Source organism: Crocodylus porosus, unplaced genomic scaffold (genome assembly GCF_001723895.1).
Source record: "Crocodylus porosus isolate Cpor-Errol unplaced genomic scaffold, CroPor_comp1, whole genome shotgun sequence".
In the NCBI taxonomy this organism is placed as follows: Eukaryota; Metazoa; Chordata; order Crocodylia; family Crocodylidae; genus Crocodylus; species Crocodylus porosus.
The window spans coordinates 141,676,313-141,691,856 of NW_017728931.1; the positions used below are offsets into that span (position 1 = coordinate 141,676,313).

At 49.4% G+C, this 15,544-nt stretch overlaps 1 protein-coding gene across 1 annotated transcript in view; it reads left to right on the forward strand.

The window, feature by feature from the left end:
* LOC109315843 (collagen alpha-1(VII) chain-like) overlaps positions 1-15,544 on the forward strand; it is a 210,158-nt gene that overhangs the window by 128,987 nt on the left and 65,627 nt on the right. The window contains 9 exon segments of the mRNA XM_019543782.1: positions 2,987-3,049; positions 3,343-3,400; positions 3,403-3,449; positions 7,796-7,879; positions 7,977-8,027; positions 9,379-9,414; positions 9,940-9,984; positions 11,242-11,286; positions 15,216-15,251. Of these exon segments, the coding sequence (XP_019399327.1) occupies positions 2,987-3,049; positions 3,343-3,400; positions 3,403-3,449; positions 7,796-7,879; positions 7,977-8,027; positions 9,379-9,414; positions 9,940-9,984; positions 11,242-11,286; positions 15,216-15,251 (465 nt within the window).

Here is a 15,544-nt window from a genome sequence, read left to right on the forward strand (position 1 = left end):
GAAAACACCACCTGGGCTCCCAGACCCCTAAGCCCCGCTCCCAACTCCCTGTAGCGCCTCATGACCTGGCTGGGGGTGCTCCGAGCCGTGTCATTGCTGCCCACGTGAATGAGGAGCATGGGGTAGGGGTCCGTGGGCCGGAGGAGCTTTGGGATCTTCTCCACAATGTCTCGGATGCGGGCCCCCGGGAAGCAGCAGACTTCCTGGGCTAAGGGGTTGGGGCGGCAGATTGCCCCTCAGTCCCCTCAGGGTGGTGTCTCCCACAACAAACACTTACGTCTGGTCGTGGGCAGAGCGGGGCGGTAGCTGCAGTTGAGCCCGTGTTCGCTACGGGAGCCGGCAACTCCGCCAGCTCTGCCGGGCCTGCAAGAGGTGCGTAGCTGTTGCTAAGCTCTGGCGGGGCAGGGGCCTTGGTGCAGTGGGCCCTGGGGCCCTTGACCACCTTGGTCCATGCCCCTGCCTGGACAGACTGGACAGAGCGGGAGGTCCCAGAGTCCTCCTTTGTCCTGGAGGGAGACGGCGGTCTACCCTCCGGCTCCCGTGGGGAAGGGCCTGGCAGTAGGAGTCAATCTGCTCACAGTCCCTGATGGCACGCAGACTCTGGACTGCGGCCTGGAGCTCCTCCCGCTGGCGCACCAGAGACCCCAGTAGGGAGCAGACCCCGCACGGGGAGGTGGCCATGCTCCCGGGCCCCAGATCCTAGAAAAGGGACAGGCAGCCCCCGTGGCCAAGAGCCAGGGGCCCCGTCTGCGTGGAGCCCGGGACCACGGGCTCTGTCTGGGTGGCCGTTTCTGAGGTGCCCGATGGGGGGGCCGCAGAGCCCGAGGAGACTCGAGGGGTGCGGCGCGTGCCCATCCGTGTCATGCCTCTCGTAGGCTGGCTGCGGCTGGGACTGTCTACCCTGGGGGGTTTGCAGGCAGGGTCTTGGGCCCTCCCACGCACCGTCCTGCGTGAACTTCATGCTAACTCACGCACCAGGAGGCAAGCGCGCCTGTTGCACAGCCTGTTCGCGCGGCTCCGGTCGTGTGGCTCCCTGGGGGCTGGGCCAAGTAGGGGCCTGGGCGGGGCTTGACCCAGCCCAGCTCCTCTCAGAGAGGGGTTAACCTTGTCCCACCACGGCCCCGCTTGCCTCTGGCTGTGCTGGGGGTCGGCGGGGGGCTTCACGGCTGCTGGGGGCGTCTGGGGGGCTTCAGGGGAGCAGGGGCATGGCGGGCTTTCACTCGTGCGTCTCTTGCTGCTCCGGAGCCTAACTGGGGCTTTTTTGCTGTTTGGTGGGCCCTTTTAAACTGCATGCATGCGCAGCGGGCCTGCCGTCGGGGAAAGCTGCTCTGTTGTGTCCAGGTAGGTCTATTCACATCCAAGGGAAGCAGTGGGACCATCTATTTGGCACCCCTAGTCTAAGTAGATTTAATCCTGCCTGAAAGGAGAGGAACGGACTAGGTGACTTCTTGAGATCCCTTCCAGCCCTATAATTCACTGGTTCTCAATGGGTATAGTGCATATTTACCTACCTCCCAGAGCAGTGTCACTAATTATATTGATTAACTTAGCTTCTACCGTGATGGCTGCCCTAGCAGTGAGTCTGAAAAGGATTGAGGGGTCATAGCAGCTCCTGAACATGGGTGGTTAGCATGATGCTGTGGCAGGTACAACTAGGGCAATCCTTGGGTGTATAAACAGGGGAGCAGAAGTTGGGGAAAGGTGATTTTTGCCTGTAAGCATCATGGGTGAGGCTGGCATTGGCACAATGAGAGCTGTTCTGCCATCTGTATTCTCTAAAAGGATGTAGAAAAATTAGAAAGGGGATGAAAAGTGCCCGAAGCTTGAGTAAGAATGTTTTAGGAGGACAGAAGAGCTCAATCTATTTAACTTAACATAAAGAAGATTGAGGGGTGGCTTGATTACAGCATAGAAATGATTTTGCCAGGAGAAAGCATCAGTTGCTGAAGGGTTCTTGAATGTAGCTGAGAAACACCAACAGCTGGAAACTGGAGCTAGACATATCCAATGAGACATGAGGTTCAGTTTTTTTAATTGGGATGATTAGCCAATGGAACCGACCGCCAAGAAAATCGGTGACTTCACCATCTCGTGTAGCCAACAGATCAAGACAGAAAGTCTTTTTGGACGACGTGCTTTAATCAAACATAAGGTTTTCGAATCAATACTGAGGTAATTAGGTGAGATTTAATAGCCGGCGATGGTCAGAAACTCAGACTGCTTGATCTAAGTGTCCCTCCTGGGCTTCAACTTGGTGGATCTATAGAAAAGCTTATGGATTGTCAGGACCATATCAGTGCTGGTAGGCAGTAATTAATGGCTTCTTCCTCCAAATGCTTGTTATTGAATTCCTTCAAGTGAGAAATAACAAGGGGGGAGAAGATAAATGGCTTGATCATAAATAGCTTATTTTCATGCAAATGACCCTGGTGCCAATCAAGGCAGGATTATGTTACAAATGGACTATTTCTCATGAGTTGCTGGTGGGTCTATAAAAAGGGCCTATCCTTCTTATGGCCAAAGGGAACCCCCCTGAAATCCCCCAAGCACAATCCAATCCAGTTGGCCTCAGTGGGAGCAATATGTCTAAAATGAAGGCAGGATACCATGGCAGTCTTCTCTGTATGTGTGCCACAGATGTTTTGAAGCCCTGGCATCTAGGGTTAAATACCTGTGTAAGTACTCGAGGGGCATGCACGGAGATAAATATAGCTAGTTGTTCTCTCTTTGGCATCGGCTGCAATCAGGGTGAATGTCCATTAAAAGGTTCATGAGGCCCTTGATGGAAATAGCCAATAATAGTCCAAACATTCAGTTCCACTGGTATAATTGCTTGCTGGCAGACAGTTTTCTTAGTCGTGGACTTGAGAACCCAATGAAATTGTATGACGAGGTGAGTTAAGTTGGTCCAAGCAGTTGGCCTCCATATAGAGAACGGGGCAATGTGACATCTGAGGCCTCTCCCAGATTGCATGAGGCTATGCAGCATGCCCATGCCTTGGCCAGTGGTTCTTCTGAAGCAGCCGACACACTGCTCCAAAGTATGAAGGTAAGATGTCCCTTCTACTTTCCCTTGTATAGCTTCTTCCCCATCCCCCTCTCCATAAGATAGAACAGATTTTAGTCCCCAGGGATCCAGGGCTGGGCTCAACTCACTTTGGCTTGGACCTTGCAGACTGAAGTTAGCACCGGGCACTGTAGTTAGAGCCACTGTCATGGACTGGAATCCCACTGTGCTTGGTGCTGTGCAAATGCAGATAACAAAGATGGCCCCTACCCTGAAGAGCATACAGCCCTTGTTATCCAGCCCCTTATTTTTAAACTTCACTTACAACAATCTAGAGCAGAGGTTCTCGAAATGAGATCCGTGGACCACTGCCGGTCAGTGAGCTTCATTCATGTGTCCGCAGGAAGTCTGCAGAACAACTGAGCATATCTGTACTTGTAAGGTAAGACTCCTGATATTGAAATATGAGTTGTGTGCTTTGATTTATTGAACAGAAAAAGTTGATCCTCAGCTGTTTTCAAGTGGTCCACGCAAAAAAAAAGTTTGAGAACCATGGATCTAGACAGTTTGAGCAGTGCCTACTCAAGTTCAGCTTGTAAAGTAGCTTGTCTTTTACCATTCTCATAACTTTCTACAACATTCACCTCCAGGGCTGAAAGGTTTTGCCCTTGCTAGAAACCTCCAGGGAGTAAAGCAGATTTTTTTTTTTCCCATGAAGTTTTGGACTATTCCCTCAAATGGTTTTGAACTTGAGAGAGAGTAGGGCAGGGGATGAAGGAGGGTAGACAACACCAGTTCTAGGTTTCCACCTCAGAAAGCCACCATCTCAACTGGCACAAAGTAGTAAGAAAACCTTCCTTCCCCCTCTAGTGATGACTGGACCAGGGACAGAGGACCATGAGCTCTGCCTTGACTGGCAGAGATGGGTCTCCTGGCTCAGAGACAGGAGACTTAAAGTTTAAGAAGAAGTTTTCTCAGATCATGTCTATATGAGACTCTTTACTGTGCAGTAGACTAATTTACTGCACAGGAAAGTATCACTGTCTACATGTGCCGGTGGTTACTGTGCAGTAAATTAGTTTACTGCACAGTAAATTTTTTGTCTGCACAGTAAAGTCAAATAGCATTAATTGCATATGTAGATGCACCCCCAGTGTCTGTTACTGCTGCTAAAAATCCACTTCCAGGCATGGTATTAGAAGAAGACCTGAGCTGGGAGACCTCTGAAAGTCAGGACAAACTTCCCCAGTAGTGGGAAATATGTCCATGCCCACTCTACGGTGTCCCTCTGTCTTCTCTTAGTGGTGCCTGGACCACACATAGCAACTGGAGGGCTGGTAGAAAAGCTTTCAGTTAGATTCATGTGATGGAGACAGGAAACTGAAGGTAAGTTAATAGCTGGCCAACCTGAGTAAAGGCCTAGGAAAAGGAGTAGGAGACATGGGAACTTTTAGCAAGGTCATAAAGGGGAAATAAGTATAGCAATCAGCCAGTCATCCAAAATGCCTTTACATTAATGCAAGAAGTGTGGGAGATAGTCAGGAAGTCCTAGTATGCAGACCTGTTTATGAGTCAGCTGGGATCACTGAGGCTTGGTGGGACAGGTGACATGACTGGACTATTGGGGTAGATAAGTATGCCTTGCTCAGGAAGGACAGGCAGAAGACTGACCTGCTGGAAATGCTGGGGTTAAAGCATAAAAGGAAAATGGCAAAGGTGATGTCGTGGTGAGCATCTGCTATAAACCGCCAAGGCAGGAAGAGGCAGGCAAGAAGGACTTTTTACAACAACTCTCTGAAACATCCAAATCATGGGACTTGGTGCTTACGGGTAACTTCAGTCACTATGGGCGCGTCTACACGTTCATTAATGCACCCTAGTTACTGCACATTAAGTGTAGTACTTGGTTAACCAAGTACCAATTCAATGCTCAGTAACTTGCTCTACCGTGCAGTCGCTCTGGTGCATGGTTTTTTCGTGACACCTGCTATGCAGTAGCTTAATAACACTGCGCGGTAATGTATTAGCACAAGTTTTGCCTGGCATGCTACTGTGCAGTGTTAGTAGGCTACTGCGCAGTAAACATCTCATGTAGACGCACCCCATATCTGTTGGGAAGGTTACGCAGCAGTGCACAGAGAGCCCTGCAGGTTCTTACACTATATGGGGCACCATTTTTTGGTACGGATGGCAAAGAAGCCAGCCAAGGGAAAGGAAAAAAATTATGCCTAAAAAGCTGAATTTCCTTCTATGACAAGGTGGCAGACCTTGGGGATGGGGAGGGAGCAGTGGATGTGATACGCTTTGACTTCAGTCGTTATTAGCACTGTCTCACATCATTCTCATTGCTGAGTTAAGGGAATATTTTCTAGATGAAATGACTGTAAGGTCCATATGGAACAGGTTGGCTCATCCTGCTGAAAGAATAGTTATCAATGGCTCAATCTCAGGCTTGGAGGAAGTATTAAGTGGAGCCCCCCATGGACTTGCTCTTGGTCTAGTACTGGTCAATATTTCCATTAGTGACTTGGAGGTTTCAGTGGGGTGTATGCTTAGTAATATGGGTGATACCAACTTCTGTGGGAAAGCAAACACTTTAGCAGACACTTTAGGAAGACCTTGACAAACTGGCAAAGCAATCTGAAACAAATAGGATGAAAGGCACGGGGAACAACGTCGAAGTCCTGCATTCAGGAGGGATCAAGCGCATAGAGACAGGGGAATGAATGGCTAGGCTGCAATATTGCAGGAATGGACCTGGGGGTTACAGTGGACTTCAAGCTGAATATGAGCCAACAGTGTACTCTGGTTGTAAAAAAATGCCAAGAGTATATTTGGTTGTATTAACAGGAGCATTGTATGCGAGTCAAGCTAGGTGAGGCTTGCACTCTGTTCGGAGGCCTCTCTTGCGAGAGTGAGTCCTGTGTCTGATTGCAGGCACCGTGCTGCAAGTTGGTGGACAAGCTAGAAAAGAGTCCGAGAGACAGCAGCAAAATGACCAGACCTTTAGAAAAGATGGTACGTGCCGAAAGGCTGGAAGAACTGAAGCTATTTACTCCAGGAAAGAGAAAATGGAGGGGGGATTTTCTAATAGTCTTCAGACACCCAAAGGGTGGTCATAAAGACCATGACGATCAACTATTCTGTGTTCACAGAGGACAAGGCAAGAAATAATATGTGTAAATTGAAATAAGGTTGATTTAGGTTGGATACTAGGAAGAACTTTCTGACTATGAGAGGGATTATGTGCTGGGGTGGATTATGGAGGGAGGCGGTGGACTTCTGGTCGTAAAAAGGTATTAGGTGCAGGTTTTCTGGGATGGTTTAGACAGGACTGATCCTAACTTGAGGAGAGGCTTGGACTAGTTGTGACCTCCCAAAGCCCCTTCCAGCCTTCTGTGTCTGTGAGTCTATGCTCCCAACTTAAAATTCAGGCTCAGCAGTGCCCGTGTGTTGCCCAGCGCCCACCGCAGGGCACTGAGCACTGAACTGGGTGGGGCTGGGTTGCAGTACTAGTCAAAGGAAAAGCTGTGGCTGGAGAGGATTGGAGACCTGTACCTTGCTGTTAGCAATGCCCTGTCCAGGCCTGCAGCAGATGTGGGTAAGAGCTTGGCCAATCGAGCTTACCCAGCTGAATTCGGGGTGGTAGGAGCTGATGCTTCTCCTGGGTCAAACCTAGACAAACCCCAAGTTATTTGTCTCCTGCTTAGCTTTCTTTGTTCACCCCTGTTTTCCACAGTCCTTTCTGCTTCCTTCACCTCTGCTTCTCTCCTTTTTTGGTTCATTTTGGGCCCTGTCCAGAACCCCATTTCCTCTAGCTTCTCTTCCCTTTCCTCTCTCGCTCTGTTCTTTTTTCCCCTCTATCCTTTTCTGGTCTCATCCTGTGTCTTTATGCCACCATTGCTGCAGGGCTGCAAGCTCTGGCTTGCCCCCAGCTAGCAATAAAGCATGAATAAAGCAGCCTCTGTACCTTTGTGGGGTGCCAGATTTGCTGGTTTCTGAGACTGTGCAGCAGCACAGGTGTTTTTTTCACGCCGGCAGAAAATGCAAGGTACCACTCAAACGGCAAGGAGACAAAGAATGGAGGCCTTTTTATCACTCCTTGTGGTTTCCTACCACCCTGGTTAATATGCTGCTTTAGGAGGTGGAATGCATGCAATAGATACCGTCTAAAACAGGCCAAGGGCTGAAGCCCTCCAAAAGCCAGGGGTCCCTGGGCATCCCGCTTCACTGGCATTTATCTGGTATAGCTATATATGCTGTGTGAAGTGAGTGCAAAATGCTGCCAGATCAAAATGCATAGGTGCATTTTGCATAGGTGCACATGATGACCAGAGAACGAGCAGGCGCAAAGCCACCTTACTATTGAGCACCAAAATCCAGGATACAGCCCTGGGTGCTCCATAGATCTGTGGTCCACTCTATAGACCTCCTGAACAGGACGTAGTCTACATCGCTGTGGGCAGATGCATTTCACTGGAATACATTAGGTTACCGAGCACCCCAGCAGGTATACTCTACCTGGACACTCCTGGTTGCTGATCACCAGAGTAGATTACTGCAACCTGCATGCAGTATAATGGCCAGTAGACTTGGTTCTTCTTGGACGTATCTTCAGCAGTGCAGGAGGTGTATTCTTCCTGGAAAATTCATTGATGCTCAAGCAACTGCTGCTAAAAGTGCAATGTTTTTGTCTCTTTTGAAGAAACAAAAAGTCCTGGCATGATGTAAAATAATGATGAGACTTAATGAGTCTGGGTGCTTTAATAGATGCTGTTTCCCTTCAAGGAGGAAAAGGCAGATCCAGCTGATGGCACTGAGCTTACAAGGCATGCTAGAGTTAGAAGAAGGGCTGAGAGCCCAAGGCAAATGGTAAGGACCCACCATCTTTGTCCAGCATGCATGAAAACGAAGCAGTCCATATGACCTGGAAGGGAAGTAATAATAGCTCCTTGTTGGCTTCCTGCAGATCCACTCACCTGGTGTCCCAGGAGGTTGGAAATCCACAGCTGGAGATGTGGTGAGTGTTGTCTGAACTCTGGAGTATGCAAAAACTGTGCTTAGCAGATGGACATTGGGCAACAGCACTCACTGCTTCCACACCCATCTGTTGAAGTAGGTTGTTGCCTACAAAAGCTCATGCCTCTCTGAACCAGTTACTCTCTAAGTGCCACCCTGCCCTGCCTTCTTTCCCTGAAAATGTGGTAGAACACTGGCAGTGAATGTGAAAAGTTTCCCTTTTTCTCACTAATATTTCTGGCATTGGTTGCACGTAACGCAGTATCCCTAGGCAGAGCTGAGTATTGTGCTCAAGAGAGTTGAGCCAGGGCAGAGAACAAGCCTGAAGAATGCAGTAAGGGAAACCAGCCTTACCGTAATTTTGCACATACTGTATGCCCTCAAATAACACAAGCCCTTGCTTTTGGGAAGGCAGAATCAAGAGGGGAGTGGGGAAGGTGAAGATTTTTCCAGATTTATGACCATATAAAGGAGGAACAGAGCCTAATCTTCCACTCACTTACCTTCCTTTTCCTGCTTCACCAAAAGCTACAGTTTTAACCTTTCACAGGTGAATTGGCAGTTGCTAGCTGTTCAGCCAAAAGCTGAAATTGTAGCTGCTGCTGAAGAAGGGACATCATGGAAGGGTCTAGGATTTTGAAAAGAGCTAAGAATAGTCTGCAGAGATGTGACACAGGAGAGGGGCACAGGAGTAGCTAATCTGCAAATTCTTCAGCACAGTTGCCATAGAAAAGATAGCTTGATGAGTAGAATATCCAGAACATTAAAAAGGAGTGTGGGCCGTTAACATCCATTGAGTGAAGTGCAATTAGGAGGAATCAAATAGATTATTTAGTAAGCCATAAAATCAATTGGTGCTCTCAGTGCAGCCTGAATAGAAAATCCAGACCTGCTGTTCTGGGCAGAAAATCAGCTTCTCTGCCTAAGACATGCACTACAATTTTGGAAGGCTTATTTTTGGGAAAGGTTATATGTGACATGCAAGTAAATATGGGAATCACTGATGGATGAAAATAACTTAATCTGCAGAGGGGATGGTGTGTGGGATGTGTTTGGAAAATACATATGCATATACACATACATATACATACATGTCAAATTGTGTATACCTGTTCGAATGCTGATACAGTCTAGAAATGTGAAACATGGTAAACATAAGGACTGTGTACACATAAGGAACATAAGGAGTACCGTGGCCTGGGAAAAGGGATAGCACTGATCATGGGGGGTGTAGCTTGCCTCCAGGTTCAGACAGCTCTTTTCCATGACTCATGGATCCACCGTCTCTGAAATCTCAGGATATCATTGTATCCCCACTTCTGAAAACCATTTTCTTTTATTTTTAATTCAAGATGTATCCAGGAGTTGGAGGCACAAGGAGGATCAAGGTAATATTATTTGGGAGTGTCTACATGTGCATATTTATTGCGCAGTAACTGAAATTACTGCGCAGTATGGGTGTGCATCTACACGTGCATTCCCAAACTGCGCAAATATGGCGACTTAAGCTGATTTGAGTGTAAATTTGAGTGTAAATTGCATCATGCAGGTATCACATTTACGCTTGATTAGTTACTGCACAGTAACAGCACATGTAGATGCCTCACTGTGCAGTAACACTGTCTGTGGACTGACTTGGGCCTAACTTTAGTCCCAAGTCAGTCAACACACAAAGTTAATGCTGTTTAATGCCTGCATGTGTAGACACCAGCCTGTTCCTGCTTACTGCGCAGTAACTTACTGTGCAGCAAATTTAAATTGGCATAAATGCACGTGTAGACACGCCCTGCATGTTGCTGGGGTCCCGTTACTATAACTATGGGTATCAGGCACAGTTGTTTTTTCAGATGTTTACTCTGAAAACTCCTGACTCTCACTGTTTATTCATGTGCATCTATTTTTTTTTCTTGCAGAAGCAGGAGTCAGACACGGTGGATTTGCCATTCCAAGGCCAAAAGGTGCGAGACATTTTGGCTGCAGTGCTTACAGGCATAAACCGCCCCCACAAAAAATGGCACATTAAACTCCATGTGCCCCCACGCCGAGCCCAGCCCATGCCCAAAAGAGGCATCAGATTAGCTGGACCTGGTTCACCCAATGTCTGGATCGATCAGGCATTTGAGTGGGGTTTTTTGGGTGCTTTTATCTATAGCTGATTGTCGTTTAGGCATTACCTTTGGTGCATTATATCTGATTCAGAATCCAAATGGGAAAGTCTGTATTTTAAATAGAAATGAAACCTCTTTTAAGATCCCAAATCATTGCCAGCCAATTGGCTCATTTCCACACGGCCCTGCAAATTGGGAGAGGATGCATCCTGACAAATAATTATGGGTATTGATTTTCTTTCCTGTTAACTGTTTATATTACGGTAGCTTCCAGATGTCCCAACTGAAGCTGTGGACAAATGTGACCAGAGATATTTCTTAGCAGAAGCACACAAGATCTTTGACCCTTGATCTTCTTCTCCCCGCTCCATCATGAGCAATGCTGTTTTGCCGGGGTCATTCCCACACTGAGGTCAGCATAGGAAGCTCCAGAAACTTCCTCTGGTTTCTGTTCTGCCTGGGGAAACCCCGCCTCTTATTGGCTGTTCTTCCTGTAGCCCAACCTCCTGGAGAACAGCAGCCAATCAGGGCCAATTAGCGCTCACCCCTCAAACCTTAGGAGACATGGTCTCACCTGGTGGTCCAGCCTATTGCTAATGGGAGAAACTCAACCTCCAGCTCCGAGGAGGCAGCGTGGCCTTGTTTCCCAATGGAAACCCTCTAGGTCAGGGGTGGGCAAGATGCGGCCCGGGGGCCGGATGCAGCCTGCTAGGCCTTTCTATCTGGCCCACGGGGCCCCTAAAAAATTTAGAAAATTAATATTTATCTGCCCCTGGCTGCCTGTCATGCAGCCCTCAATGGTTTACCCTCGATGGCCCTCCGCCCAAAATAATTGCCCGCCTGTTCTAGGTGTTTTTGCCACATTGGTCAGCATTTGAAATCCAGCCTATATAATTAAATGTTTCCAAGGAAATTTCTCAGCAAAATGTCCACAAGAAAAACGTCCTGTAGCTGTCCTTCCCATGTGGAAACACAAGCAAGCCTCTTTCTTTCCTGTGTGAACCACCGATTTACCCTGCCATCCCTGTGCCCATCGCCATGGCATCCAGGTACTAATAGAGGGCTCTTGTTGGTAAAGGAACAGCCTTGCCATTTTTCTTTCAACAGGGAGAAGAGGGGTCTCCTGGAGCCCGCGGTGACAAAGGAGAAAAGGTAGTTTTCACTCTATGCTTTGTATTGTGTGGTTCAGGGTTTTTTTGACAAGAATATATGCTACAGGTGATCTGTTCTGGCCTGAGTACCAGATACCATGAGAGGTGGGTCTGCTTATCTGATGCCAGCGGCTAATTCAGCCACCAGCGGCAGGTAAAGTCAGGGATGAATAAATGGGGCTCTGATTGTCACAAGAGCAAGGTGCTTCTTGGGGGGGGCCCAGAAATATGTATATTCTTTGTGGGGGGGTTGCAGGATTAAAACTGATGGGGAATGTATTGATGAGATGGCTTCTCATCCCAAAATGTGGTTTTCCTAAAACTGAACTTCTTTTTTTGCCAAAACATAAGGTCCAGTTTCAACCCAGATGGCACTGCTAGTCAGAACCAGAGCCCGAGAACTGCTGTTGCTCAGGGGTTGCAGCTCTCCCCTGGGAGGTAGGAGAGGATAGGAAAGTCATAGGTGATGATAGGTGACTAATTTAATAATGGATGTAATGAGATCATCCATATGAAACAGTATCTAGGATCATTTATATCAGGGCCGTTGAACTAGTGCTCCCTGGGCTGAATACAGCCTCCGTACCCGCAAGAATGAGAACTGCCATTTGCTGGGTCAGGCCACAGGCTCATCTTGCCCAGTCCCCTGTGTCACACTGAAAGGGAGAGTGACCTGGATGTGACCAGGGTTTTTCCGACTCTTTCTTTCCCTTGCAGCCCCCAGCATTTAAGGCCTAGGAAGTTCTCATTCAGAGGCTGTCTCCCTCACTCCCATGCCAATAGCTATTGATATCCCTTTCCTCCAAAAATATGTCCAATACTTTTTTGAACCTGGTTAGACTCTCAACATCGGCTGGCAATGAGTTTCACACTTCAGAGTCATAAAATCATAGACAATGGGGGTTGGCTGGGAGCTCAGGAGGTCACATCTAGTCCAACCCCCTGCTCAAAGCAGGACCAGCCCCAACTACATCATCCCAGCCAGGGCTTTGATCTGCCCCCCACTGAGAACGGTCCAGCTCCATCCTCTTCACAGCCCCTCTGCAGCGAGATGAAGGCTGCTATTCAGTCCTGCCTCGGCCTGCTCTTGTCGAGACTAAATAAACCCAGTTCCCTTGGCCTCTCTTCACAAGTCATGTCCTCCAGCCCCCAAACCATTTATGTTGCTCTCCACTGGACTCCCTCCAATTTCTCCACATCCTTTCTCTAGTGGGGGGCCCACAGCTGGACACAGGAGTCCAGATGTGGCCTCACCAGTGCTGAATGGAGGGGAAGAATCACTTCCCTTGATCTGCTGACAACGCTCCTACCAGTGCAGCCCAGGATGCCGGTAGCCTCCTTGCAACAAGGGCACACTTTCGACTCATGTCCATCTTCTTGTCCACTGTCCCCCCAGGTCCTTTTCTGCAGAGCTGCTGCCCAGCCCATCGTCCCCCAGCCTGCACCAGTGCATGGGATTGCTCTGTCCTAAGTGCAGGGCTTTACACTTGTCCTTGTTGAACTGCATGAGATTTACTTTGGCCCAATCCTCCAACGTGTCTGCTCAGCGAGTCGGTCCCCAGCCTGTACTTTAATTCCACGCTGCGTGCAAAAGAACGTCCTTGTGGTAGTTATACACTCCCAACCTAGTCATTGCATTTTGCAACCCCTAGTTCTTGTATCGAGAGAGACAGTCAATAATAAATCCCTAGTGACGTCCTCTTCACCATTTAGTATGTTGTAAACCTTTCTCATGCTCCCCCTCAAGCATCCCTTTTGTAAACTGAATAGGCCTGGCCCCTGTACTCTCTTCTCATGTGGAAGCCCCTCCGTGCCACTAATGATCTGTGTTGCCCATCTTCTCTGGACCTTTTTTATGTCCTTTTTGAGGTATGGGACCCAAAGAGCTGGTGTGTGACTCCCAGGCTGCCACTGCCTTGCTCCTGCCACAGCAGCCAGGCTCTCTGGGATCTTCCGGCTTCTGCTTCCTGCTCCTGTGGATGGGGCCGTGCTGCATGGGGGGCTAGGCTGGGGTGTCTGCACTGTAACTGGAGGGAAAGGGCTGCTGCGATGGGAGGAGGGAGTCAGGCTGCCCACACTGCGGGTGCAGCAAGGGGGTGGAGTGCACGAGGCTGCCCTTGCAACAAGGGCAACCCCGGGACCGGGGGAAGAGCTGCCCTCCATCCCACTATGCTACTTCTTGCATAGTGGGATAATGGTTTCCTTCTTGGCTCTGCCGGGGCTGCCTGTGCACTGTGTGGGTGGCTCAGCCTGTTACACCCAGCACGACTCTGGGGCCTTTCTTTTATACAAGAGACATATAAGCAAGTTTTATGCAAGAGAAGTGCAAGAGAAGCTGAAGCCAGTTCCTCCAAACTATACCCTGGTTTACTGGGATATTGCCAGGCAAGCAACGTTGCCAAGAGCAGCTGCATCCCACAGAAAATACACAGACATCCTCACTCCCGGGTGGTGAGAGCTCAGGCCCCTCCAAATCTATCCTCGGGCTTTGAGGCAAGGTCTAGACTCCTGTGCCCTTGTGTGGAGGACTTTTCTACAGTTCAGGTTCAAATGTCTGTATTTGCACCCATTTCTCTGAGGTTATACTTTTTTGGCCAACTGAGTAGGGAGCAGGGAAACTGCGGCATGGCTTACGAGCATGGCTCTTCCCCAGCGTTGGGTGTGATCACTGCCCCGTGCACGTCGGCTCACTTGAAAAATGCCCCTCGCAGACATAGTTTCATAGACGTTTCAAGTCAGCTTCTCTCGTGGGCCAAACATTGTGATTCAGACTGAACCGCGTCTGGGATCAGAGTATCTGTGGAGGAATATAGTGACACACCGAGCACAGCAAAAAAGGGGCGAAGGGTGTTCGGGACTCCCCAACAAGTTACGTGAGTTCTCTGCATGGGGCCATCAATACTTTGCATCCTGAGGCCACCCTTGGTCACCTGTTGGACTCCTCTTCCTCTTCAGTCCCCTCCTTAGGCAGGTTCCTCTTCTGTCCCGACTCCCCATCTTCATGATGGATGTTCCCACCCGTCCCCACAGACCCGGTGTCTCCCTGACTCCTGCCTGTCTTGAGCTACATAAGCCCATTGAACTGGACCCCAAAATGGTCATCTCGATATGCTCCTACAGCAAGCCAGATGCCCCACCACCTGGTGCCTTTCACACGGTCCAAGCAGGAGTGAAATGCTCCCAGACACAGACATGTCATGTGTCACACAGATGTGTCATGTGTCACGCTCACTTTGCCAGTGTGGCAATGGCTGCGGGGGGACTAGAGCAGCAGGAAATTGGGCCTGGCAGTGTGACTCGTGTGGGATGGACTGTGGTCGTTGCCCTGATGACTGAAGTGCTCCCAAGAAGACGCTGTTCTCTTTTTAATCTGCTGTTAAGCAGATAAGCTATTTGGAAATATTAAAATGTGCATTGACGTCAAGGGAAGACAGATGGGGTTATCAGTCAGGGCTAGGAGCTAGCAGAAAGGGCGGCTGTACTCTCCAAGGCACGCGCCGGACTTTGCATCGTGTGCCAGATGACCGCAGACTGCAAGAGATTACGGTCTGGGGTGGCAAGGCAGTGGAGGTAGGGGTCACACAGCAGGTCCCACCAATCCCTTGTGATAGACAGCCCCAGACCAGGCTCTTAATTGATGCACGGAGTCTCTTGTCCATGAAAATGGACTGATACGAGTCTCTGCATCATTTGCATCCAGGCCGTGGGTGGGTGGGCAAAGCAGCCAGGATGGCAGGGTCTGCGGCTACAGTCAAGGACGTGTCATTGCACAAGTGTCTTGGGAAGAAATTCTGAGCCCCCAAGGGGCTTGTGTGGGACTGCACCTTTAAATGGTCACAACCCATGAGTGCCTTGGTAATGTGGGAGCTCCTAATGAAGGAGATGAGGGAGGACCAGGTGGCCGTGTGACCTGGTGCTTTTTGTTTGCAGGGCGAGCCTGGGGAGCAGGGCGAGCCTGGAGAGAAGGTGAGCCTGGATCTGGAGGAAGAGCAGAAGTTTCTTAGTCTGAGTATGGGTATCCAGCATTTAGGGGTGGCCCAGAGTTGAGATAAAGACTAAGGATTGGTCAGTCCGTGCAGCTTGTCCCTTTTCGCCCATGACCATCCCTTTGTGCCTCAAAGGCAAGTGCCTCAACCCCAGCTAGAGATCCTCGGTCACCTAGAGATCCTCTGTGCAGCTTGTGGACTGCATGGAAATCTCTGACCTGACCCAGGGCCCCATACAGGCCACGTCCTTCTCCCTGTGGGCAAGCAGAGGCT